The sequence below is a fragment of the Rhinopithecus bieti genome, unplaced genomic scaffold (genome assembly GCF_001698545.2).
Source record: "Rhinopithecus bieti isolate Rb0 unplaced genomic scaffold, ASM169854v2 scaffold_21635, whole genome shotgun sequence".
Taxonomy (NCBI): domain Eukaryota; kingdom Metazoa; phylum Chordata; class Mammalia; order Primates; family Cercopithecidae; genus Rhinopithecus; species Rhinopithecus bieti.
In genome coordinates, this window is record NW_016810145.1 from 87,858 (window position 1) to 113,946 (window position 26,089).

The 26,089-nt window shown below is 48.8% G+C and overlaps 2 protein-coding genes across 2 annotated transcripts in view; both read right to left on the bottom strand.

Annotated features, from left to right (window-relative positions):
• Positions 1-12,303, bottom strand: part of DHRS12 (dehydrogenase/reductase 12) — a 35,310-nt gene extending 23,007 nt beyond the window's left edge. The window contains 3 exon segments of the mRNA XM_017891462.1: positions 5,935-6,019; positions 7,634-7,765; positions 12,168-12,303. Coding sequence (XP_017746951.1) covers positions 5,935-6,019; positions 7,634-7,765; positions 12,168-12,223 — 273 coding nt within the window. The 5' untranslated portion in view covers positions 12,224-12,303.
• An 8,402-nt stretch (positions 12,304-20,705) lies between these two features.
• TMEM272 (transmembrane protein 272) overlaps positions 20,706-26,089 on the bottom strand; it is a 31,860-nt gene continuing 26,476 nt past the window's right edge. Inside the window, exons 5-6 of the mRNA XM_017891463.1 lie at positions 22,204-24,461; positions 20,706-21,387 (exon numbers count right to left, since the gene is read on the bottom strand). Of these exons, the coding sequence (XP_017746952.1) occupies positions 24,099-24,461 (363 nt within the window). The 3' untranslated portion in view covers positions 20,706-21,387; positions 22,204-24,098. The remainder of the gene's footprint in view (positions 21,388-22,203; positions 24,462-26,089) is intronic.

A 26,089-nucleotide genomic window follows, 5' to 3' on the forward strand; every position in this document is an offset into this window, starting at 1 on the left:
TTTTTTTGAGACGGAGTCTCGCTCTGTCGCCCAGGCTGGAGTGCAGTGGCCGGATCTCAGCTCACTGCAAGCTCCGCCTCCCGGGTTTACGCCATTCTCCTGCCTCAGCCTCCCGAGTAGCTGGGACTACAGGCGCCCGCCACCTCGCCCGGCTAGATTTTTGTATTTTTTAGTAGAGACGGGGTTTCAGCGTTAGCCAGGATGGTCTCGATCTCCTGACCTCGTGATCCGCCCGTCTCGGCCTCCCAAAGTGCTGGGATTACAGGCTTGAGCCACCGCGCCCGGCTAATTTTTATATTTTTAGGAGAGACGGTGTTTCACCACATTGGCCAGGGTGGTCTTGAACTCCTGACCTCAAGTGAGCTGCCGGCTTTGGCCTCCCAAAGTTCTGGGATTACAGGCATGAGCCACCGTGGCCAGCTTGTGTTGACCATTTGTATATCTTCTTCGGAGAAATGTCTATTCAAGTCCTTACACCATTTTCAAATCGGATTATAAGTTACGTCGTTGTTTGTTTATTTTGCTATTGAGTTGTAGGACTTACAAGAGGTCTTGGAGACGATTTTGTTATATATGACTCCACCCTATTCCTTTTAATGACTACATAACATACCTTTGCATGGATATGTCAGAGTTCCCTGCTACTGATCTTTTTTTTTTTTTTGGTCAAAATTTTGCTCTTAAGACAGTATCTTAGGTACATCATAAATGAAATAACTTCTGCTGTGACCCTTAGTCCTTGGTCATGACACTTTTCAATCTCTGCCTTGTATCATGGTTATCACTGGACACAGCCACCTCCCCAGGAGACTTAGAACTCCGTGAGCAAGAGACCCTGTCTAATGCGCCCTTTCTCCTTATGGTATTACACAGTCATAGGCATGGTAGTTGAGTAACGGACCTTGGCTATTTAAACATTTTTCTCTGTAGCCAGTAACTAAGTCCAAATTTGCATTCTTGGCATCCAGTGAATGCAACGGCGCCCTCTCTGAGCATCAGTGGACATATATGACCTATCACTAACCCAAGGCAGAAATTCCTGCTGCTGCAGGCATGTAAGCACTGAACCTGCAGATGACGATCTGAGCAAGAGCCACAACTCCTTTGACAAAGCAGGGAAGTTTCGTGCCCTGCCTGAGTTTCCCCATTAATTGAGCTATAAAACCCAAAGCTATAGTCAGAATTTCTTTCTATTCATCTTAAAACATATTGTTTTTTCACCTGAGACAAACGAGACAGAAGCAACTCCACATTTTCATGACTCAGAAAGTCGAGTCAGGTTGAACACCACATTCAGCTTAAGCCTGGCCCAACTGGATATTCCTCTGCCTTCAAAGGATAGGAAAAACATTGGCTGTACGGAGCTATTCTCTTTTAAAATGCCTGTGAAGGCCCTCACCCAGCCAGAGCGAACAAGGCTGCTGAGTCATATCTGAGTCAGCCGGGAGCCTGTACCGACTGCAAACTGAGTCTAGACACCTAATCCTTCCATTTTGAGGCCTTGTCTGCAATCACCCTAAAACTCCCTCCTACCAGAAAGCGATGTGTTAACATATATACAAACTCCAGGTTAAAACAGCAACAAAACTCAAGTGAACTAAAACCAATGCTGCTTGAAACATTCCACAAGTTCTCTGAGCTTCCTGGAAGTGCCTGAGATGTCTCAGAGTGAAAAGGAGGTAGCAGCAGGGAAGAGAGAATCACTGTCCTAGACAAATCAGCCACAGAGCTGGTGACATGAAGCACTATGAAAAGAGGAAGGAAATCATCTGTGTCCCTCTGAGGCAAAACAGGAGGCCACAAAGCACCCAGAAGGAAAGGCCAGCAGTCTGTTGTGGCCAGGAGAAGGAACTGGAAACAGGTGCATGTGTGTAAGAGTCCCAATCTGCAGAGCCACACAACGAGAAGGCTCACCTTAGCACCCACGGGCCCCACTGTGACAAAGCATGGTTACTGAAACTGAACAAAACAAAACTCAGCTGGGACCCTTTCTGCAGATGAGCCACCATCTATAGTGGCTCTGTGACCCAGGACTCATGAGGTGACATCACGGGGACTGATCCCCCAATCAGAGCAGTTCCCGCAATGAGCACGGTAAACAGTGCACGGAGGTGCTTTGTTAAGTAGAAATCATTCTGGAGAAATGAGGTGGTATTTCGTAAAACCACTGAGGTCTTGGGAAGCTAAACCAACCATTCTCAAGAAGCTAGACATCACATTGGCCTGGAAGAGCTGGAGAGTAGAAACCCGTTTTATATCATGGCATGTGACGTTGGTGGAGTTAATCCCCCACAAGACATAAGTGCTTTCACAGAACCTTCCAGCCACATCAGGAAGCCTGCAGGACTGAAACACGTTGCCCAGGCACCTGTACCTCTGTGATCGTTCCCTGTAAAACCCGTAACTCCAGTGTAATCATGAGAAAGACATCAGACAAATCCCAACTGTGAGAGCCTATCTCAAAAATCCCAAGTGAGAGCCTATCTCAAAAAATAATAAATAAAATAGAAGGGTTTTTGTTTGTTTGTTTGTTTTTAATGTTGCCCCTGGGGATAACTGCTAGACAAAAGTCTGGAGCCAGGCAGTAAGGCGGAGCTGAACTGCAACCAGAAGCCTGGGGAGAAAGGTCCAGCCTGTTTCTCCCCAGGCCCTTTGGGAGCATCGTGTCCAGTGGACTGGTGAGCTGGAAGTCTGCTCTACAGTAACCAGTACTCCTTTCCCCAAGGTTAGGCCACACATGACCTCTCTGAAAGATCACTTCCGCATGATATTCACCTCTCTATATGGCCAAACACCTGATCTTACCAAGCCAGCGTGTACAAGCAGCTGAGATCCCCATATGACCCTGAGTCTTTCGTGGTGCCTGTACTCCCTGGCTCAGCTGGCCTGCTGCACACCTCACCCCGACCCTCCTGCCCAAGGGACCTTCTTTCTTTGATGTTCACCCAACCATGTAGGCAGGACCAGCTGCTCCAGTGCCCTCACAGCTTTACCACACATCTCTTCTGCTTCTGGGGGCTTGTAGGCTTCCACCTCTCACTAAGCAGGGCCTAAGCACTGATTAAACAGAACAAACTTGAAGCAGAGAATGTAAGGTTGAGAGTAGTAATAATCCTAGTATAAACAATAATGATAATACCAATACCAATAACAGTAGCTACTTCTATTGATTGAGAGCTGTTTGTTCTTAGGATACCCTGAGTTTCCCATCTTGTAGCCCTTATCATGTTATTTCAGTAACATCTAACAGACACCTCTTTCAACAGAGGGAATTGAATGCAAGGATTGATTTCCCAGGTGATTAAGGAAGGTGAGAACTCAACCACCATTGGTGAAGTAACCCAGAGATTAGTAACAACAGGAAACTACCACCAGCCCTAGGCTCAAGGAACAAAGGGAGAATGCAGTGTGGCCTGAGCCCAGGAACCAGAAGGAAGAACCAGAGAGGAGATTCAGCCATCACCAGGGAAGCCAATATCTCTCAATTCCCCACTTTCTCCCACCTACCAATCTTCCTCTAATACCTGCCATTGGCCAAACCCAGCCAAAAGCTATCTGGTTGTAGGAACTGAAGAAACACATACCTTGGGGTTCATACTATTTGTCCCCCAATGCACCCCCACTGTGACACAGAGCACAGAGGCCAGGCCCAGGGCAGGCACACACACTTCAAGGAAACTGCTTGTTAATCACTTGTACCCTGCACAAGACTGTCAGGGGCTGGGTCTGTCCCAATCACCATGTCTCCAGAACCCAGCATGCTGCTTGGCATACGGTTCACCCTTAAATACATGTTAAAAAATGAATAAAGTCAAGTTACCCCTATTTTTGAATGAGGAAGTGAAGGTTCAGGGAAGCTAAGAACTTTCTGGCCCAAGTTCACAGGCCAGAAAGTGCAAAACCAGGACTAGTATCAGAGCCTAACTCCGTCCTGCATACCATACTTTTGTGTGTGGGCTGCCTACCAAAAGCAGACCAGACGAAGCTGTGGAGTGGGGCCTCTTCACAAGCAGGGAGGCGCAGCTGATCCCTGGCAGAGCCTGGAGGAGACACTGAGTCAGGGAAACCAGACACTGGCATAAGCCGACAGGTACCCTCATCCTGGACACTCTACTTCTGAGTGCTGGAGGCCACTTATAAACCCGAGAGAGCAGTGAATGTCCTGTGTGTGCATTCAAATCCCACCAAGTGTATCTGTATGGAGGTGAGGGGGGCAGGAGGCAAGGGCTCACCTTCTCCCGAGCGCAGGAACATGCTTGCTCCCCTTTTCAGCTCTCTACTCCTCCTAAAGATGGTGGAATTGGATATAAGCCTGGCTGGATATTACAAACAGATCCATATTATCATGGTTTTCCATTTAAATATACTTTTTAAATCCTGTGGCCCACACCACAGAGGGCTGGAATCCAGGCAAACCTCCTCCTGCCCGCGGCCTGAGATTAGTATTCTTGTTGCATCCTGCAGCAGCACCACTGAAAGTTATCAGCAGGCAGACAGCCAGCTTCCAATCTCGAGAACTGCAGCCCGCAGATCGCAGCAGCACTTGCAGACATTAGAGGAAGATTTAGAGACCCTCACACTCGCCGCCAGCACTAAGCCTCTGTAAGGCACCTGATGGCATGAGACTGGGGATTTCCACGAGAAAGGGAAAGGAACAGACACTTGGTGTGAAAATGTTATTTCAAAGTTGATGCAAAATATTCCATCCTAGACAGGGGCATTCTTTTCTTTGGCTAGGGTCCATGCCTGAGGGTGGGTACCGTCTGTCCCTCCCCGGCTCCCCTCCTACGGGCTCTCCAATTGTGGGGTCTCCTAGAGAAGAGGTGGGAATGGAATGAGGGCGTTCTTCAGTGACAGTGAGCGACCAGCCATGGTGACTGAGGGTCCTTTCTGGGGTCAGGGTTTTCCATCCAGGGCCAGCATCATGGCTGCACGATGTATCACGGGAATACAATCTATACAGCTGCACAGGCCCTGTGACTTGAAAGGCCTCAAGCTTGGTTTGATGTTCTGCCTTTGTTGTGTAGAAATTCTAAATAAGGGCCGGGCGTGGTCGCTCAAGCCTGTAATCCCAGCACTTTGGGAGGCCGAGGCGGGCAGATCACGAGGTCAGGAGATCGAGACCATCCTGGCTAACACGGTGAAACCCCATCTCTACTAAAAAATACAAAAAACTAGCCGGGCGACGTGGCAGGCGCCTGTAGTCCCAGCTACTCAGGAGGCTGAGGCAGGAAAACGGTGTAAAACCCGGGAGGCGGAGCTTGCAATGAGCTGAGATCCGGCCACTGCCACTCCAGCCTGCGTCGCGTCAGTCAGAGGACTCTCGTCTCAAAAAAAAAAAAAAAATAAAAATAAGAAAAGAAATTCTAAATAACTTTTACACAAGGGTCGTGCATTTTCATTTTTCACTGAGCCCCACTAATTATGGAGCCAATCATGGTTCCAGCTCTTTCAGAAGAGAAAGACCACAAAATGCGAGGCAGCTCTGAAAGCCCATGTCAGAAAGTAGCTCTCATCAAGACCCAAACGCTGCTGGTGCTTCTCTTTATTAGAAGACATCGGGTCAATGCATGGCTCCATGGCACCCCGGTGACCCTTGCTGTGTGTCGCTGATGTGGGCTCCCTCTGGGGTGAGGAGCCTGGAAGTATCACTGAGTATCACTGTCCACTGTAATGGGCCTCTGCCTGCTGGCCTCTGCTGGTTTCACAGGCAGCTCAGGACCATGCGGTCAAGCCTCAGTGCCCCACTTATCCTCTTGTCAAACCTAGCCACTCAAAAGCAGGGCCCAGCTCTCTGCTGGCTGAGGCTGCTTCCAACGCAGAAGCACAAACACAGGCCATTGTCAACCCAGGGAACGTGGGCAGGAGTCCAGCCTCCTCACAGCTGACCATGGAGGCGAGGAAACCCAGCAGGAGGGGTGAGGAGCTGCTCACCTGGTTACCGCTCTCCTGGATGATCTCACCCCTGGCATCTTCTGCTAGGGCTTGATCTCGACAAACCAGGTGAACTGTGCCATCTGGTGGAATTCAATGAAACCATCTGTGAGTTACAGCGAGAGCTACAGAAACCAGGTCTTCCGAATGAAAAATGAAGACATATGGGCTCACAAATGACACTCTTCTGTTAAACCTAGATGGGTGGTTCCCAGAGTTAGAGCAGCGAGGGCGATCGTGAGGGAGGTACTGGAACCTTCCTGTCTGTCTGTGCTGACAGCGCCTCTGGGATAACATCCTGATTCTTTGAGGGCCTGAACACATCAAGGATAAGAAACATTGATCTGGGTCACATCTGCCTCCCTAGCATCTAGCATAGTAGCTGACCCAGAGGTGTTAACCCTGGCTGCACTTTACACTCACCTAGGGAGCTTTTAAAGATCTAGGCAATGGGCCCAGGCCTGGGTAAGTTTTACAAGCTCCCCTGGTGATGTAATGTTCAGTCAAAGTAGAGAACCACTTGCCTAGCATGTAGTAGGGACTCATGTATTGACTGAATGTTGAATCCATCAGCAGCCATCATATTATCCCAGCAAATGCCACACCGTCATCAATCAAGGTCAATTTAAAGCAGAATGCCTTCGCCGTGGCAGCTAAGAAGAAATCATTATGGACTCTGCTTTCTTTACTAAAAAGCACCCACTTGATTAAATGGGGTCTGTTTCATGGGAGGCTACAGGCTAACCACAACACTAGCCCCTCTTCTCTCTCCTCCTCTCCACACTTCAGAGTGCTTCCCAGCTGCTAAGATGCAATTAATCCTCTCCCTGACTTGGCAGATAATTAAATAAAGCTTCAAATGATGTAACAGTCCCCTGAAAAATGCCTAACTTGGATTTAAAGAGAGGAAAAAAGAAAACATCTTCAGCATCTTAAAAAGTGATAAATTCACAACCTAGTTCCCCATCTTCTGCTGGAACATCCATTTTTCCAGAAGAGGCTCTGGAGAGATGGAGCAAACTTTTCTAGCCACTGCAGAGCCATTTGGTGACCCAGGACCATGGAGCTCATGCAGGAAATTCTGGCAGTTACCATGAGGAAGACTTCTGCTGACTGAAAACTCTACAGGGCACCTGAAGCGCCTCTTTATAGTCAAGGTTAGGGGAGGGAAGCGGGAGGCTGCCCTAGCCCTGGAGGCTGGACCCCAGCAAGGAGGAAGTTCAGTTCAATGCACTCCTCTCTCCAGGTATTTTGGGGGCATTAGTTCATAACTACCATCCATATCCAAATTGTGGTGGACTCCGAGGCTCCTCCTCCCCATCTCTCACCCCAGAAGAGTCTCATTGAGAAGACATGAGTTAGAGACCAGGTGTCCACGTTTTTTTAAATTAAATTCCACTGGGAATTCTGATGTCCAGGGTTTGCTTGAGCCCCTCACTGTTCTTAATCAGAAAACACTGGGACACGTGGGCAGGGCTCAAGCTCTCCTGTGAATTAATTAAGTGTTGAGGAAAGGGCTCCCATTACTTTAGCCACCTCTAGCTCAAAGCTCAGAAAGCTGGCAGCTGTGCCCAGAACCACGGGATCGCCGTCCAGGACTTCCTGACCTGCCTGTGACACAGGGTACCCTCCTCTGTGTGGACTGGCCACAGTCTGGCCATGGGGCTCAGTGGACACATGTGTTAGCAGCTGCTTATCTCGCTTGGCGATTTCAAGGGCAGTTGCTTTGCCAGTGCCGCTGTTTCCTCCAGTGACCAAAAAGACTCTTCCAGGAACCTGGACCTCCAAGTTATGAGGGACAAAGTCTTTGGACGCAGATTCATAGCCACTCCTAGAAACAGCAGATCCATGGGAAGACCAGCTATAAGGAGAGGGGAACACAAACCCCTGCAGGAGAAATCCTAATTCTAGGATGGCATTATTGCTGTCTCTGCCTCTCCCAACACATCACGAAACTCCTTTCTCCCTCGCCCTCCCTGCTCTCATGAATACCACCATCGCAGGACCTGCATTTCCTGGACCATGATCTTCCCAAACTTTTGAAAATATTGGAGATTCCAACATTTTGGCATCCAAATTGTCTTCCTCTGACTGCCCCAATCCTGGGGAGTGTCAAAAAGAAAAAAATCCCTTCACAGATGAATTGCTCTTTTCCCTATTGTGGGGGGCAGGTTTCGGGAAGTTTAGGAGACCATCTGCATTGTGCTTATTGCATTGCAGGACAGATACCCTTGCCTGCTTGGAGAAATGGGGGAGATTTGCAAGTAGGGAATAAAGGAGGAGGACGGTGGGGTTATTTAAGCTCTGCACCCATCAGAGGAAGCCAAGGCTCCTTCAGGGACACAGGGTGTGCACTGAACAGCTCTAGGGAGTGCCATTCGGATCAGAATGATGGGAGATTTGTATCTGCATTATGATAATGTTCTGGCAGGTGGCAGAAAAGCATATTGCAGAAGAGGTATTTTTTCTGATTTGCACAAAGGCATCATATTGGATAGATGCAACCGTGAGTTCCTTAACTGTTTCTCTCTCCCATTCCTTTTGCGATACCTCCCTACCTTTACTCTTCCAGTATTTCCTGGCTATGAAATTGGCTGAGGGCAGTGGTGGCAGAATGGTGGCGTTGGCAGGAGGAGGCCCAGAGGGCAGACTCTGCCCACGCACAGGCAGGCTGGGGTCTCAGAGCTTACATCTCTCACCCACGGAGTCAAGAGATTTCTCCCCTGCAATGCAGAACAGGACTCTGATCTCAAGGCTCCACACATGCTGACAGCCCTCCCACAGGACCTGTTTACAAATGGGTAGCTAACAGCTGGCCTCCTGCCCCATGCCCTGGTACAGCACAACTGCCAGTTACATGTTCTGGAACTCGGGGAAGTGGCCAAAGGATGTTTATGAGCTGGGGTTTGGTTTGAAAGTCATTGCCACAGGGCAGGCATTGCCACTTGTTTCAGTCAAGCCAGATGTTCTTAAGAGAACAAGAAAAATGTTCCTGTTTTCACCATCTGTAACTCACCAGAACATGCAAGGCAGCTTAGAAAACACCCTACCCATTGCTTCTGCTGTGAGTGGCAAACAAGACTTCTTATTCCAAAGCCTTCCTGAAAGGTTGACTTGAAACTAAAAAATATCAATAACAAGGGCTTGGACTGAACAACCTGGATTTAAGTCACAGTTCAGCCTCTTACTAGCTGTGCAAACTTGTGTTGACTTAACCTTTCTGAGCTCTTATCTCCTCATCTGCAGAAAGGGAATAATATGAGATACCTCTCGGGCAGACTAAATGCGATGCTGTGTGTAAGGCACTTATGACAGCACTTGGAACATATTAGGAGCTCAATAATTAGCAGTTGACATTATTATTATTATTATTATATTATTATTATTATTTGAGACTAAGTCCCACACTGTCGCCCAGGATGGAGTGCAGTGGCGCAATCTCGTCTCACTGCAACCTCCGCCTCCCAGGTTCACATGATTCTCCTGCTTCAGCCTCCCGAGTAGCTGGGGTTATAAGCGCTCGTCACCACGCCCGGCTAATTTTTGTATTTTTTAGTAGAGATAGGGTTTCACCATGCTGGCCAAGCTGATCTTGAACACCTGACCTCAGGTGATCCACCCGCCTCGGCTTCCCAAAGTGCTGTGATTACAGGCGTGAGCCACCGCGCCCAGACGACATGATTATTATCACTATTAATCATGACAGCACCTTCCATGTTCAAACTTGAGCTCATTTGGCCCCCAAGTCTTCAAATCAGTAGGGACTTTGAGAGCATTTTAAACTACAAAGAGGAAACTGGAAGATTTTTTCCCCCCATACACAGACGTGAGTCCTGGAATCTCTATGAAAGACTTTTCCGGTAGAGGCAAGGGCCTGAGTCATTGAATAGGGGCTTAGCTAGGAGGAGGCATTGTGGGGAATGAGTGAGAACTTCCCAAATACAATAGAGCCAGAAAAAAAGCAGTCCACAGGGAACAGGCCTGAAGAGCCCTTCTCCAGGGGCAGGAAGCTGACGGGCTTTTCTCTGTGATACCCAGCCAGAGGGGACATTAGCCTCTGGCTCCCCGTTGATCCGAATGTTTCCTGAGTGTGGCTCCTCTGGGTTAAACCTCTTCCTCAAACTCCATGCTGGGAGTGCTGCCAGGCGGGCAGTATCAGCCTGGCCTGCAGGACATGTCCCCACCCTCTGTCCTCTGCCTTGGATCTTGCCTTAATACAAGAATTCCATCCTGGTTCGATCTGCTGTTAAAAAGACTTGTCTTTTATGTACTCAGCACCTTATTGGGGAAGCAGTTTGTTTTCACAAACTCTAGATATCAGTCTCTATTTTTCAAACACACACATACGTGACTTTCCCACAGTCACCAGAAGGTAGGTGATCAAGCCAAAGGCTGGGTGTTCCATTCTTCAACACCCAGCCTCGGCGCCAAAGGGCAGTCCCCAGACAAGCTGCATCAGCATCACCTGGAAACCTGTCAGAAATGCCCTGCCTACTGACTCAGAAGTGCTTGCTTGGCAACCTGTGGTTTCATGTGCCTTGCCTGTGATTTTGATTCAAGCTGAGAGGGCATTTGTACTTACTGTTTCCTGAACCTGAGGTGACAGGGATGGGGAGGGGGAACCCGGCAGGTATCTGTGTCTCCCCACACCCTCAATTTACCCAAATATGGAATTTGCTTAGGACCCATCTACACTTGCCCAGGGTTTAGGAGTCTGTTTAAAACTGCCCCAGGGAATTATTAGGTTCAGCAAAGTTGAGGAAACAGTGATTAGATCCTCCTGCCTAGGAACCCAATAAAGGGAGGCTTTATAAAAATCCTTGTGCCAAGAGAAACGCTGTAAACTCTAACTCCACGCTCTCACACTGAAGTCAAAATAAGGTTGTTGTTTTTCTGTCCCATTCACTAAATCCACAAGAGCAGGAAAACCCATCTAACTTTGCCAGCCGCCTTCCCCTCCCCTCCCTTCCCCTACCAATGTGTGGTGAATTGGGCCCCTTGGCCTCACTTCTACCTTCCCTCAAGGTGAGGAAACAGAGAGAAAAAGTCCTCAGAGAGATTTTTACAGCCTGCTTTCCTTGGGGCCCACCCCGGCTTGGAAACTGACTCAAGCTTTCATGCTGTGTAATGTGGAAAGATCCAGCAATTAATGGTCATTACCAGAGGACACCCCTTTGAAAGAAAGAGGCTGCCACTGTACTCCCCTAAAAACAGTGGGACAGGGCGCACGGCTACACTCCCCACCATTCTCTGCAGCAGGGGCTCCTGAGGCAGAGTTGAACTTTCCCCAAAACGATGTGGGGTGAAGAGAAGGGAGTTGCAACTCCTACCTCCCCTAGGAATGCTGGCCAGGTTGCCGTGGGAACTGATAACGCCCCATTGAAGGGAGAAGCCTCTCAGAGGTGAGAATCACCTGAGGGATTTGGATGAAACGCCAGTCCAGGCCCCTGTGCAGACCCACTGAATCAGAATCTGTAGGGACGGGGCCCGAAAACTGGGTACCTTTAATTCTCGCCCAGTGATTCTGATGTGCAGACAGGGTTGAGAACCAGCGGTGAGCCTAATCAATTCCAAGAGAAAACCTCCATCTGTCCTCCGTCACAGGAACCTGTCACCTCTTGAAACAACAATGAGGTGGAGAGCCAACTAGGGCACACTGAGCGTGATCACGGGGCGACAAAACCACCACGCACTGTTCCCCAGAAGCACACACTGGGTGCACGGCCACACTGGCTGGAGACCCAGGCTGGAAAGTTCCAGCTGGAGCCAAAGGTCGCAGTCCAGGTGCCGCATCTTCTTAGAGGAAACACACCCAAAGGTACGAGGACAGAGCCTGGGCTAGCGATTTAGATCCAGCCCTATCTGACGCCGCCAGCAGCACCACGAAGACATTTCCAGGAGCACACCCAGCAGAGCGCGGAGGTGACGCCCAGGAGGCTCGTTGGCTCCGGGGCCGCCTGACGTCAGTGGGACGGCCCTGGGCCTGGGCGCGCCACAGTCCCGCCCCTCGGGCGCCAGTCTCGGTCGCGGGCGTTGAGGGGCTGGAGTCTGGCGACCGCCCCACGCCCAGCCGCGGACCAGTAGACGGCAGGCGCCCCAGTCGTTCTGGACTCGCTTAGTCGGCCCAGCGAGAGGGCGAAGGAGCCGCGGGCGCGTCCCCGCCAACCCCGCTAGCCCGCGCCGAGGCGGGCCACGTGACAGCCCGGGGCCCGCGCCCCGCCGCGCCGCCTTACTTGGTGTCCTCGCGCAGCCCCTTGGTGAACCACACGACGCTGCGGTACAGGGACATGGCGGGCGCGCCGCACACCGAGCCCCGCCGCGCTCCCGGCGCGGCCTCCGCCCCTGTCCCGCCCCGCGGGAGTCGCCCGCCCTTACATCATCCCGGTTATGTAAGAGCCGCGGCTTCCGGGGCCTTGCTCCACGAGGAAGGCGAGGGGTCTCAGGGCCGGCCGGTCGACTCCGCCCCGGCCTCAGAGGGTGGAGTGAGGGCGGACCGGCCCTGGTTGGGTACACAGTCGAGGTCCGCAGTCTCCTCGGGGCTGAAATCGGGCATCAGTGCCGTTTAGAGAACACCGTCCTGCTGGGCATGGCCGGGATGCGAAGATGGCCCTGCAACGCACCTCCCAGAATTTGGTTACCTAGAAAACCGTGTGGAATAAAACGACGAGGCTTATGATATTTAAAAGACTTCTGCATCGAATTGGTGTTATCTTAAGGGTTATTGTAATAACTGGCATTCTCTAAGTTCCTACATGTGTTGGGGGGTGCAGTGCCCTGCCGCATTTCCCGTCTCCAGCAAGCGCAGTCAGATTGGCGACATCGCAGGCAAGAGGCAGGGCTGGGGCTCCCACCCGAGAAGTAGTTATCTCCAAAGTCTGGACTTTTGCCACTGGTTCTGCGACTTCATGCAGTGCCAGGGATAGCCCCTTGATTTCCCCCAAATCCTCATCAGCCTCGTTCCACCCAAGCCCAAATGAACAGTGTGAGTAAAAAAGTGTGGTTGCTGCGTGAACCCAGATCTCAGACTAGTAATTCAGCCCAATTCCAGCCCCGCTATGTAGGACTCAGACATCCCTGTCCACATCTAATCTCCAGCCCTAACGCCACATTAGAAATGGGGGTCTTACTGCTGCTGTCACTGCTAGTCACCCTGTTAAATTCTATACCGGTTTACCCAAGTCGCCCAGAGACTGGGTCCCACTTACATAAGCTGAACAGAGACCAGCTGCTTTAATAGCCTCATTACCTAGGATATAGGATCACTGTCCAACCTCACCCCGCAGTGGGCAAGTTTTTACTTCAGAATAACTTTTGAAATAAATTTGCCCAGAACAGCTCGCCCCTCTGGACAGGACTCTGAGGCTCCACTACGTTGCTGTTATTCCTGACAGAGCGATGAAATTTAAACAAGTGGCGTTTTGTAAAACCACCCAGCCTCGTGTGACTTTCAATGCCTGTCCGATGTGGCTCAGAAAAGCCAAATTTTAGATCCCCAGGGCTACATGCTGTTTTTACTACACTCCTCTTTGTGTCAGTGATGGAAAAGGTGTCAATCTGCTCTGCATCTCTCTGACCACCTCAGGAAATAGGCTTTTGGCTCACAGAGCGGGGATGAGAAATAGTTTTGAACCACCAAGTCTCTTGGAGGGTGTGAGCGGCCCCTTGAAGTAAAAGTGTGGCTGGAAACCCAGCTCTCTGCATTAGCCAGGTGAACCTGAGCATGCTGCATACGCCCTCAGTCTAGGTTTTTTCATGTGTAAAATGGGAATGAACATGCGCACCTCATGGGGTGGTTGTGATCATTAAAGGCATTCATTATAAAGAGCTTAGTTTCATATGAAGTGATCAGAAGTGTTCATTTCCCTCAAGTTTTCTTCTCATTCTTTTCTCCCCTACGCTTACAGCCACGCAGTGTACATTCAAGAAAGGTTCCATGAGGGCATGAGGTGTCCAGTGTTAGCCTCCAATCAAGCATCCATGAGGTAGTTCGTGTATACATTATATACATTTAAAGAGGTCTTAGGAAAAGCCAACCCCAGTCTCAAAATGAGCTTCTGCTCTCACTTGGATGCCAAGTAACACACACAAAGAAACAAAGGGCAGTATGGAGTTCATAGAGGAATCTTCCGGTTTAACTGGAGTCAGCTGAGCTGGATTCTAATCCAATTTCTGCCAGTTATTCCCTGTGTGACCCGTGTGATAAAATGTATAGAAGGCTTAAAGTGTGCCAAGCATTGTGGATTATAGCACTTACTTCTCACACTGATCCATATGGTTACTCTTGCTATTATCCCCATTTTATAGATGAACAAACGGAGAGAGGTTAAATGACTTGACTCAGGTTGCAGTAAATACACAGTGGAGCCAGGCTTTGAGGCCAGGTAGTACGATTCCAGAGTTCACACCTTCCCTGCTGCACCATACTAAATGGGGGCAAGTCAGCTGCTGGGCCTCACTTTCTCTCATCTGAACAAAAAAAGGGCCAGACTAGGTGACATCCGGGGCGCCTTTTAGCTCCAACTTTCTATACATCTAATAAGAAAATTATGGATGTTAAGTAAGTCAGGCCCAGGGTGCTTTTAAGAGAAACGTCAAAGTGGGTAGGGTCGCTTCATTTCCCATAGGTGGAAAGCCACTAAAATATTTCTTCTGTATTCCTGGTTCCAATTTGCCACTCAAAAAGCCAAACAAAGAAATCATCCTCCAGAGTTCCCTTCCAATTGATTTAGATCCCTGAGGCTAATTTTGACCAAATTGGAAGGAGAAGCAGGAGGTGTGGAAATCCATGGCTTTCTGCACAACGGATACACATGATGAGAAGTCTGTATCCTCTTACACACACACGCACACACACACACACACACACACCAGTGTTCATATCACCTTCCACTGAAGCTCATACCAGGTCCTCTAGCCAAGTTGTCATGGCAACACCAGCTGCCAATGAGATCATGGAAGACAAGGTCATAATGGCAATGGTACCTTAATATTTTACCTGGCAAAGCCACTTAGTTAATAAGATGAATAACTATAAATTGTAAACTCATAGGAAGCCAGGCACCATTCATATACATGTTTAGTGGGCAATTGGGGGTGGGGAATGGAAATGACAGCAAAGGGAAAGGAACAAAAAGGGAGAGAGGATGAGGCAGAGAGTGGGAAAGAAGGCCTCTGATGCTGATCCTTATTTTTCAGTGTGGACCATGCACGGGTGCTGACCCTGCCTGTACATAGATTAAGGAACTGAGCTCTTCGTAATGACAAGAAGTGGGGGGCGGGTCATGGGATCCCAGCCTCTATCACAAAAGCCTTATCAGAAACCGAAGGCGACTGCTTTCTGGCATTCACTTCTAGCAGAGGAGAGCAGCAGCCCAGGGAAGAGGTACGTGGTAGACACCAGCCCGCCCTCCTCCCCACTCCACAGCTGACACAGTCACCGTGTAGAAAGGTCCTTCCGGCTGCCTCCCCGTGTCCCTTGGTGCCCATCATCCTTTACAGACTGGCTCGCCCGAGGGCTGTCTGTTGCCCATCTGAACCAACTTCCTACTGAACAAATCAATTTGATTTAGGGGTTTCCTTCCTTTCACAAGAAACTAATCACAGCGTGGGCCTCTGGCCAGAACTTTGGCAGTGGGGAGCCGAGGCGGGAGACAGACTCAGCTTACATTGAATACCTTCTGTGCCACTGAATTTTGTACCATGTGCATGAATCACTTAGATTTAAAACACGCAGAGAAGACCCTTTTTTCCCCAGCCCTGTGCACCCTCCAAGGACTGCAGACATTGGCAGTGAGATGGGTCCAAAGTGGGGCAGTAGTGAAGCCAGGGTGGTTAGCCTTCATATAGCCAAGTTAATGGAGAAAGTGATTTTCCACAAACGGGACTCATGTTCGTCTTAAACTCTCATGCAGCCTATTCCAGGGCTTCCGTTTTACGACAAGCAAGTTCTGTTTTGAGTGCAAAAGCTGTGGGCTTTCTCTAGTGGTGCCTGGGGCAAGAGTAGCGCAAGAGCATGCAGGCTGCTTGGTGAGGTGGTTGTAGCTCGCCTTACCCACGCTCTCTGTACTACCTCACACCCACCGCTGGCCTCAGGAGAAGGGCCACCTACACAGGCGGGAGAGGGATGCAGACAGAAGGTGAGAACTGGGATAGAGTGTCAGAAGGCCCACGTTCAGCTCTGAGGCATCTTCAGAAAAGACACTTTACCTCCGTGAGCCTCAGTTTCCCCTCTACAGAGGAGCATAACTATACAGTCCTCATAGCATTGTAATGAGGGTGAAATAAAGAATATTTTCTTTTAACAAATACTTATGCTCCACCTACTATGTGCCAAGCATTGTTTTAATCTCCTTACAAATGAAAATGAGGCACAGAGAGTTTCAGTGGCACATCCAAGATCACATGCATCTGGAAAGGGGCACAGCCAGGATCCCAGCCTGACAGTCTGGGTCCAGACGCCACACGCTTAACCCCTTCTCTGGAAGGATGAGGGATGTGTCCCATGGTGGCCTTTCCTCGTTTCTTCTTTTAGTAACTTTTGTGGGGCTAGAAATTTCCACTACTGTCCCCTCCCCTTTTTTGGTTGGTTGATTTGTTCTTGGGTGTGATGGGGTAGCTTATAATTCCCACAGTTTTTCTACCAGCATTGCTCCCACTCCCAAACCCCTAAGCCTGTGGCACTCAGAGCTGGGTGCTGAGCACTGCAGTCACTAAGAGTGAGACTGGGTTTGCAGCATGGCCCTGCGTATGCATAGAATGACCAAATGACCCCACACTGGCCAGCTATTTAATATAGAGCGACTGTGGAGGCTTGGGAGGACTGAGGAATACTTATTTTTATTTTTGACTATGCTAAAATACACACAACATAAAATTTACCATTTTAACCATTTTTAAGTGTATAGTTCAATATTAAGTACATTTACATTGCCACACAACAATCCATCTTCAGAACTTTTTCATCTTACCAAACTGAAACTCTGTACCCATTAAACAAGAACTCCTCATTGACCCCTTCCCCAGCCCCTGGTAACCACCATTCTACTTTCTGTCCCTATGAATTTGACTACTCTAGGGACTTTATCTAAGTAGAATCACACTTTGCCTTTTTGTGGCTGGCTCATTTCAGTTAGCGTCATGTCCTCCAGGTTCATCCAAGTTGTAGCAAGTTTCAGAATTTCCTTCTTTTTCAGGGCTGCATAGTGTTCCATTGCGTGTATACACCACATTTTGTTTATCCATTCATCCATAGATGGACACTTGGATTGCTTCAATTTCTTAGCTATTGTAAATAGTATTACTATGAACATCAGTGTGCAAATACCTCTTTAAGACTCTGATTTCAGTTCTTTTGTGTGTATACCCAGAAGTGGAATTGCTGAGTTATATGGCAATTCTATTTTTAATTCTAGGGAGACCTGTCATACTGTTTTCCATTAGCTGCTGTTTCATGTTATGTTCCCTCCAGTATTGCACAAAGGCTCCGTCTCGCCACATTCTCACCAACTTGTTATCTTCAGAGTTCGTTCCTTTTTTTATTTAATGGCATCCATCCTGATGGGTATGATATGGTACCTCATTGTGGTACATTATTAATTTTTGTTATGTAACTTAAAATGCATTTTATAATTTCTGCACTATTCAGGTGTTGCTTCCGTCTTGTATCTGTTGCTGAATATATCTCAGCTGTAGGTATTCACACAATCACATGATATTGGAAGGATAATTTGGTCCGTAAGTAGGTGGCTTTGATTTTTTTTTGTTTTGAGACAGAGTCTCGCTCTGTCGCACAGGCTGGAGTGCAGTGGTGCGATCTGGGTTCACTACAAGCTCTGCCTTCCAGGTTCACGCCATTCTCCTGCCTCAGCCTCCCGAGCAGCTGGGACTACAGGCGCCCACCACCACGCCCGGCTAATTTTTTGTATTTTTAGTAGACACAGGGTTTCACCATGTTGGCCAGGATGGTCTCGATCTCTTGACCTTGTGACCTGCCCGCCTTGGCCTCCCTAAATGCTGGGGTTACAGGGGTGAGCCACCATGCCCAGCCTAGTCTGACATAATTTATGTAAAAAGTACATATATTTATGCTTAACGATACATAGACATTCCATAAGGATACTACAGAATTAACACTGGGTACCTTTTGGGGACCAGGAGTTGGGTGTGGGGCTTCAAATCTTTTACTTTTACTTCATACCCTTTGACATGATTTGAATCTCCAGCCATAGCATGTATCACTTTTATAATAAAAATAAAACTTTAAAATCGTCATTTTAGGAAAATAAAAAGGGTTGTAAAAGGGGACATACTAGTAATTTATGTCACGCCTCCAGCTGTGGAGAAATAACCCTGACTTAGGCCAGCTTCCCTGGAAGCAGAAGAGATGAAGCTCTGGAATAAGGGATGTGTTGAGGGTGTGGTCTCGGGAGAAATGAACTAGGGTGAGGGAGGAAGCACTGGGAAAAGGGAAGCGCTGGGAAAGGATGTGGCTTTCCATGAAGCCCTGCTTTCACCTGATCTCACGGGCAGCTCTGGAGCATAAACGCCTCAAGTTTGACCTGCCCTGAAACAAGCTGGGCTTTTCCTGCCTCTTCCCCAACTCAGCCCTTAGCAATGGTTGTCAGTGGGGTGAACTGCGAGGGGGCGGAGGAACTCTCAGCAGCTGGCTCCAGTCAACCAAGGGGGCCCCCACAAAAGGGTGCAGGTGTGCACCATTAGCACCAGCACCTGCTGCTGGGGGTGGGAAGGGACGCTGGGCTGACAGAAGGGATCCCAAGGGAATCTGGGTTTCAACCCCTTTCCCCAGTGACTTGGGAATCGAACCCAAACTGGCTTCCTTATAAACAAATGTATAAGCTGTAAATTGATGTAGGAAATGTTTTCTTCTGTTTTCTTTTTGATGGCCATGGAAAGGTACAGGCTATAGGACATTATATTAAATAGCAGCTGAAATACTCAAAAAAAGATAAAAGAGTGAAAACATCAGTTTGCATGAGTCCAATCAGACGGCAAGAGTTTTGCAATGGTGGGAAAAATCCCTGGAAGGCTGGAGAAGAGGATGTACCAGCCTGCTCTTGGTAAGCAGGCGGCGAGGCTTCTGATCTGCTCCTGATGGTGGTCAAGAAGACTTTTTTATTTTTTACTTCATGGACAATGTATATCTCACCACTGATTACATTTCCCTTCCTGCATTGAGAATTTGAGAAAATTCAAAGAGATTTGAACCCAGGACTAGATAACCCAGGGAATAAGGCACAAGAACGGCAGGGGTGGCTCTAGGAGGCTGTATTCTAAGGCCTACAATTCTATGGGTGGCCTTGACATCTCTGAGCCTCACAGAGGCCCAAGGGCTTAACTGTGAGTTCCCCTGCCCTCACCAGGCATGCCCCTTACCCAGCAGGCAAGGTCTCCCACCTGACCAGTCCCCTGTCAGTCACCGCCCCTCACCCAGGCACCAGCCAAATGGGTTTCACCTCACTGCCCATCTGTGAAATTACTCAAGCAAGACAGGAAACTCCTCCCATGGGAACACAGGGTTACCTGGTCTTCCTGTTACTACAAGGCATGACCCTCATGGCCCCTGCAGGTCCACTCTGTTCCCAAGTGCAAGCCCCATGTGGCCCTACATAACATGCTGTGTCCTCCTCGCCCAGGCAGTGAGTCTAGTGACTAATAAGCTGCTGTCCATCTCATCTGTCCAGTGGGGGAAGGGGTGCATTTGGGCTTCTCCCACTATTTAGGACAGAGACCCCTCCCCCACCAATAGGGTAAGTAGGAAGTGATCAGAACAGAGGGATGTTTTGAGTCACAAGGCTTTTTGGGAGCATGCTGTATGTGCAAACTCTTAATGCCAGCAGCAAGCCCCAGTTGCTTTACCTTTGCCTATGAAGCAGAGCTTACTTCTCTTAACAATCCAGTAAGTTTTAAAAGCTGACTGGTATAACAAAGGAAGGAAGTGTCTTAGAGGAAACAACAGGGCTGGGTGAGGTGGCTAATGCCTGTAATCTTAGCACTTTGGGAGGCTGAGGCAGGAGAATTACTTGAGGCTGAGTTTGAGACCAGCCTGGGCAACACAGTGAGACCCCATCTCTAAAAAAGAAAAAAAAAAAACCCACAAAAACCAAAAAAACAAACCAAAAACCTGACTGGGCATGGTGGCATGCCTATAGACCCAGTTACTCAAGAGGCTGAGGTGAGAAAATTACCCCAGTCCACGAGGTCAAGGCTGCAGTGGGCTTTGATTGTGCCACTGTACTCCAGCCTGAGTGACAGAGCAAGACCCCATCTCTTAAAAAAAAAAAAAAAGAGAGAGAGAGATTGATTGAGAGAGAGAGATAAAACAACAGATGTATGTGGAAACACTCCTCTCTTATTTCTCTTCTGCTTGCAATGGCAAAATGCTGTCTCCTGGGATATCCAAGATAACTTAGCTGCTGTGATGCTAGGCTAACCTGAAAGCGAACTACTGAAATTCTGTCTCTAGAAAAGACAGATTAGTTGTCTTATTAGTTCTATACTTATAAAAGATAAATTATCACTAGGATTACTAAGAAGAATTTTGTGTTAGATCGTTTTTCTCAAATCTCCACTAGAGACTCATCTGCTCACCTGAGGGTTTTGAGTTTTATGGAGCAAAATTTGCCTAGAACAGGTTGTCAGCTTCTGTGGACACAGTCTACCCTCGGGAATCCCACTGGAAGAAAGAACAAATGAAGCGTCCCAAGGACTGGAGGACTCTCTTCCCCTGGGGTATTCAAGGAAGACACCGGGGAACAAATTGAACAAAGTTTATTTCATCAACAATGAAAAATGCCCAGAAGGAAACGAAGCACAAGATTCAGTTACACAAAAATGAAAGCTATTGACCACTCGGCCACTTCTCATACTAAAAGAGAAGGAAATAATACAAAGTACTGGAAACAACATTATATTGTCCTCATGGTAACAGCCAAGATGGGCCTGACATAAGCCAGTCCAGGCTGTATGTGTGGCCCAAGTGCACACAGGTGGTTTTCCGGTCACTGAATCAGAACGAGCCAGGCCCCATGAGTCAGAGTCTCTGGGGGCTGTGATTCTGCATTGCAAACAAGTCCTTGGGTAGCTCTGAGGGTTCACCAAGGTTTGAGAACCACTGGTGTGGCTGACTCCCGTGAAGCGGTCTCACATTTACTGCTTTCAGCTGTCATTTATACAGATTCAGGCAAAGAATGGTTTTTAGCATGATGCCCGATGTAGCAAATAAAATGACCTTCAATATATAGTTCATATTTGCTGCAGTCTTTTCTCAGATGGGAAGAACTGATCATCCCTCTCTGCCACATAATTTGTTCCCTTGAGGTTTCATAGCATCCGGAAGGTTCAGGTGCTCCCATGTCCACTTCCCATTGCCTTGCCAGGTTCCCATGGAGGAAGGCTGCCCAGGTCTTGGGCCAGTCTTAGACAGGCATTTTCATTCTGCAGGTATACACAGCACATTTCACATCAGTGCAGAATGCCTACTTCAGGCCATGCCAAGGATTAGAACGTCTTCTATAACCAGGAACTTCTTACACTCACCTCCAGCTGAGTGAAATTATACTAACAGGTGACCACTTAAAGGGCACGCAGCTCAGCCCTTCCTAGACAGTCTGGATGTCATCCCTGGATTAAGCCAGACTTCAAAGAACCATGGTTATAGACCATTTGCCTTAGCCCCAGAGCCTTTCTTGAAATGTGCCTTATCATAACCATCTCACCATCTCCTGAGGGAAGCCTTAGTCAGTTATCATTCAAAGTCTGCTGCGCTGAAGACGTCACCCACTGAACCACTCAGTGTCCCCTCTATGAATGAATGCACATGAACATTTTCTTTTGGATCTAACCTGTTTCTCCAGAAGGGGGTAATTTTGTTTTTTAGAGATAAGGTCTCATTTTGTCACCCAGAATAGAGTGCAATGGCGCAATCATAGCTCACTGTAACCTCAAACCAGGGAAGATGTGTGACTTATAGGAAGAGATCATCACCTCTTCCTTACTGCTTTGGTGACAAGAAAACTGAAAGCCAAAAATTTGGTTCAGATTTTAGCAATTATTTAGGACCTATGACCAATATTCTCCATTGCAACTGGGGGTGGGCTGGGGGGGGTGCATATGAGAATGAGCACACTCCATCCACCACTCCCTCTGGGAAGGATTTCTACAACACTCTGGTGATACTCATGCCTACCAGAAACTGGGAATGTCCAACTTTTGAGACCTAACTAATGATGTACCCAAAGCACTAACCAGTACCTGCCATCTGCTAACAGAAATCCTCATGCCCATGGTTGTCCACAGCACTTCCTGCCTTTGCCAAGGCCCTCGCAACAGAAGCCTCAGAGGCTTTCATGTGGGAGTCGTGCAGGCGTCCCTGGGCCCAGATCTTTGCTGCTCACAGATGTCCAAGCATTGGCTAAGTGACTGGGAGTGGCTGACGAGTCATGGACTGGGGAAAGGAGGGTGGGAGGGGAGCCCATGGAACCCCTGGCCACCCCAGGATCGTAGCCCACAGACTCTCCCCAGACACGGAGAGGGCAACATGGGACACAGTGAGGATAGAATCGGGCATCATAGGTGAGGTAGGATCTGCAAACTGCACACCCGCTGGTCTTCTGTCATGGCTGGAGTGAAAATGAAAACAGAAACTGCCCTTAGAGACAGGGGCAAAAAAATGGCTGTTCCTCCTTTGTCCAGCAGATGGCACACCAAGCACTTTCTTCTCACCTGGGAGGAAAGGGGGACCAATGGTGACTGCCCGGGGAGAGCTTCTAAACTGAAATGGGAAGACCCCACGGGACTCACAGGGCCTTTCTCTTAAAGCCACGGAGAAGAATGAGCCTCTTGGTTTGAGCTGACACTTCTGATGAAGGGAGGTGCCTCCATTCATGGCCACTCAGGGATTGGTTTGATGAGAAAGCACAAAAAAATAAAAAAATTAAAAAATAAACGCAGTTCAGCAGTGTGTAAATATATAGAAAGGCTATGCATGTGGCTGAAAGAAGCACAGTTAAGCAAGTGCCACGCACCCCTGGGCATTGCCCTAGAAACACTCATGACAGCATCTTCATACAAAATTCTAAAGCGTGAGACTTTGCTCATAAAGAGGCTCCCTAGCAAGCACTGACAATAGACCTGGACTTCATCTCTCGATAGCGGCAGCCAGAGGGAAGGTTAGTGGTCACTGTTTGGTGTCATCCTGGACTTCCAGACATCTCAATTTACAAAAGGCTTCCAAAGCCTAACTGGTCATCAGGTTGAGGAGCTATTATTTGATAGTTAAATTCAGAAACCAAAAACAGCTACACTGACGGCAACCCAACTCATGCAACCTGTCCAGAAACATACAAAACTGGTTTATGCCATCCAGCCAGCCGCAGATCATAGAGAGGTACACGAATAGCCAGGGGCAGAGACAGACTCAAGGTCAAGCAAAGAACCTGCAGCAGCGGCACACGGTGCACACGGCGCTGCACTCCGCAATGCCTGGCTAGCAGGCCAGCGTGCCCCCTAGGTGGAAGCGACTGCTTTGACGTTGGCAGATTTTATAGCTGACCTTGGGATGTTCCACCCATCACATCAAACCCATCTGATATATGGCTGGAAGAGACTGCACCTTCACTTTCCCGAAAGGCAGCTAGAGTCACTAAAAGAATTTCTTTTTCCTTTTAATAACAAAAGTCATCATAGTGAGTGAAGTTAAGATATATCTTGTTTGAAAGTCTGTGCACTTTCTATAACTTCAAGGTGACCATGACTGAATGACAGCAGCAGTAGCAACAACCAACCTTGTTCTTGTACCAGTCACTGAAATTGCACTATGATTTGAAAAGGTCTCCCATTCTTTGCCTCTCACACTTCATCCCCTCAAAAACAATGATCACTTTGAAAACTCTTGTGAGAACAAAATTCCTACTCTGAAAAGAGCAGAAGTGATTTCCCCATGTCTAGGAAGGCAAGAGTTTCTTTAGTCCACTATCATATTCAGTGCGTTTGGGTGGCTTTTTAAATGCCTTCAGGGAAGATTTTATTACCTTTATGCCCTTCTCCTGAACCTGTGTGTGTGTGTGTGTGTGTGTGTGTGTGCGCGTGCGCGTGCGCGCGCGCGTGCGCGCGCACATGCATACATGGTATGCTGGACAAGGCAGCTATCAGTCTTCATCGGCAGAAAGTCTCCACCTGGAGCACAGGTAGACACAGCCGCTGCACAGCAGGAGCAAGCCCAGCACGGTGTGACTGAGTGCCAGGACTCCAACTGCAAAGAGGTACAGGGTTTTATCACAGTAGTCCTGAGGCTGCTGGAAAGGGGGAAGAAAATCAGGCAGGTACACAGAAAAGACCCAGTAGTTTCCCAGGATGAACCAGAGGAAGAGGAAGAGGCTCAGCAGGAGGTGGATGTAGTATCTGTGCGCATTCTGCCTCCAGGGGTATTCGTCATCGTCATCATCATCGATCACCACGGCCTTGGACAGCAGCCGCCTCATCCTGGTGGAGTCGTACAACAGGAGAGACACCTGGGGCGTGGTGGGGAGCCGGGTGGCAGGGCAGAGCAGCAAAGTAGAGGGGAAGAGAGGGTATAGAAGGTAGCGGTGGCGGGGGTGTTGGGGAGAGAGAAAGAGGAGAGAGAGGAAGGTGTCATGAAAAGTGCACACACTGAGTTAGAAATGCCACCAAGCAGCAAAATTTAATTTGAAGAATGAGAATTAAAACTGGCAAGAATGAAGGCATAAATTCATCACCAGCATCCTCAGTGGCGTCTTCCTTTTAGATGTGTGAGTTGGTTTGGACAAGGGGTTAGCTGGGGTGACTCGTCTCCACATCAAGGTTCAGACTGACTCTCCCCTGTATTGTGCTAGCACATTTGCACCCACACATAACGTAAAAATGACACCTGGTCCGCATGCTAGAGGCCTTGAAATAGATCCCTCTCTCTTGGGAGGAACCCCCAGCAGACTTTTCCCTGGTACTTCCAGGCCATGTAACAGGCTTGGCCAAATCCAGGTACTGTGAGCCATTTCCTCCCCACCCCAGCCCCGCCCAGCCTGCTTTCTCTCTTCTTGGAAGTTTGCACCACTCCCCATCTCAGGCATCTGGAATTCCCAAGTGGGGCTGTGGACTGAGAGTGTTGTCTCTCTTGTCCTCGTACACCTTTCAAGTTAAGAGCACAGACCCTTGTCCTTGGAGTGATACTCTTGGGGCACAAAGACCATCTGGGCCCCTGGCAGATGATCCCTGACTCCAGCCTGACACGCCTTTGAAATTCTGCTCCCACTCTTGGTTACACAAAGCACCACAACCCACCCAACTCTAACTGGCCACAGATGCCTTTGTCACAGGGGAGCACGCTTCTCCTGGAAATGCAGTGGTGGAAGGACACAGGTGGTCTTTGCTAAGGAATCCCTTAGCAGCTCCCCGTCTTCTCTGCCTAGCAACTTGATCTGTGATGTTTTTGAAAGCCTGGCCTGTGTATCTGCTCTCTCCGGCTTCCCAGGCTGCCTACCTCTCCCGAGGCCACGCTCATGGCACCCCTAACCCTGGAGAGCAGGGCATTAGAAAGAATCCTTGGATGACAGAGGATGTAGCTGACTGGCAGAGGCGGGGAGAGATTCTGAGCTTGAGTGAAATGGAAGGGCAAGCAGGAGCCAAGAGATGCAGCTAACTGGGCTCCAAACTGTGAAGAGAAGCAAGGATAAAATAAAGAGACAGAGAGATGGGAACAGCGAACCCCAAGCCATGCCTTTGGGTGGGTGATGACTCCAGGTTTGGACTTGTTCCATTTAAAATTCTGGATGGAAATGCAGGGGCTAGTGGCCCGCAGGGGGCGGAGTCAGAGCCTGGAGGTGAACAGAGAGAGGTGAGGACTCCTGGCGGAGATCTGGGAGCTACCCGAGAGGAAGTGATAGTGACTCTGGGAATGGGTGTTGTACAAAAATAGACCCCAGTGCTGAGCAAAGTGCTTGACATACATTATCTCAATGAATTCTCCCAGCCTGAGGCAAGAGGTACTAAATAAACATGGGCACAGGACCAAAACTGGAGCCATTGGGCCAAATGTCAATAGTGATTTTCTCTGGGTGGTGAAATTTACAGATGATTTTGATTTTTTTCTTTGTGCTTATCTGCATTCTCTGATTTTCCACAA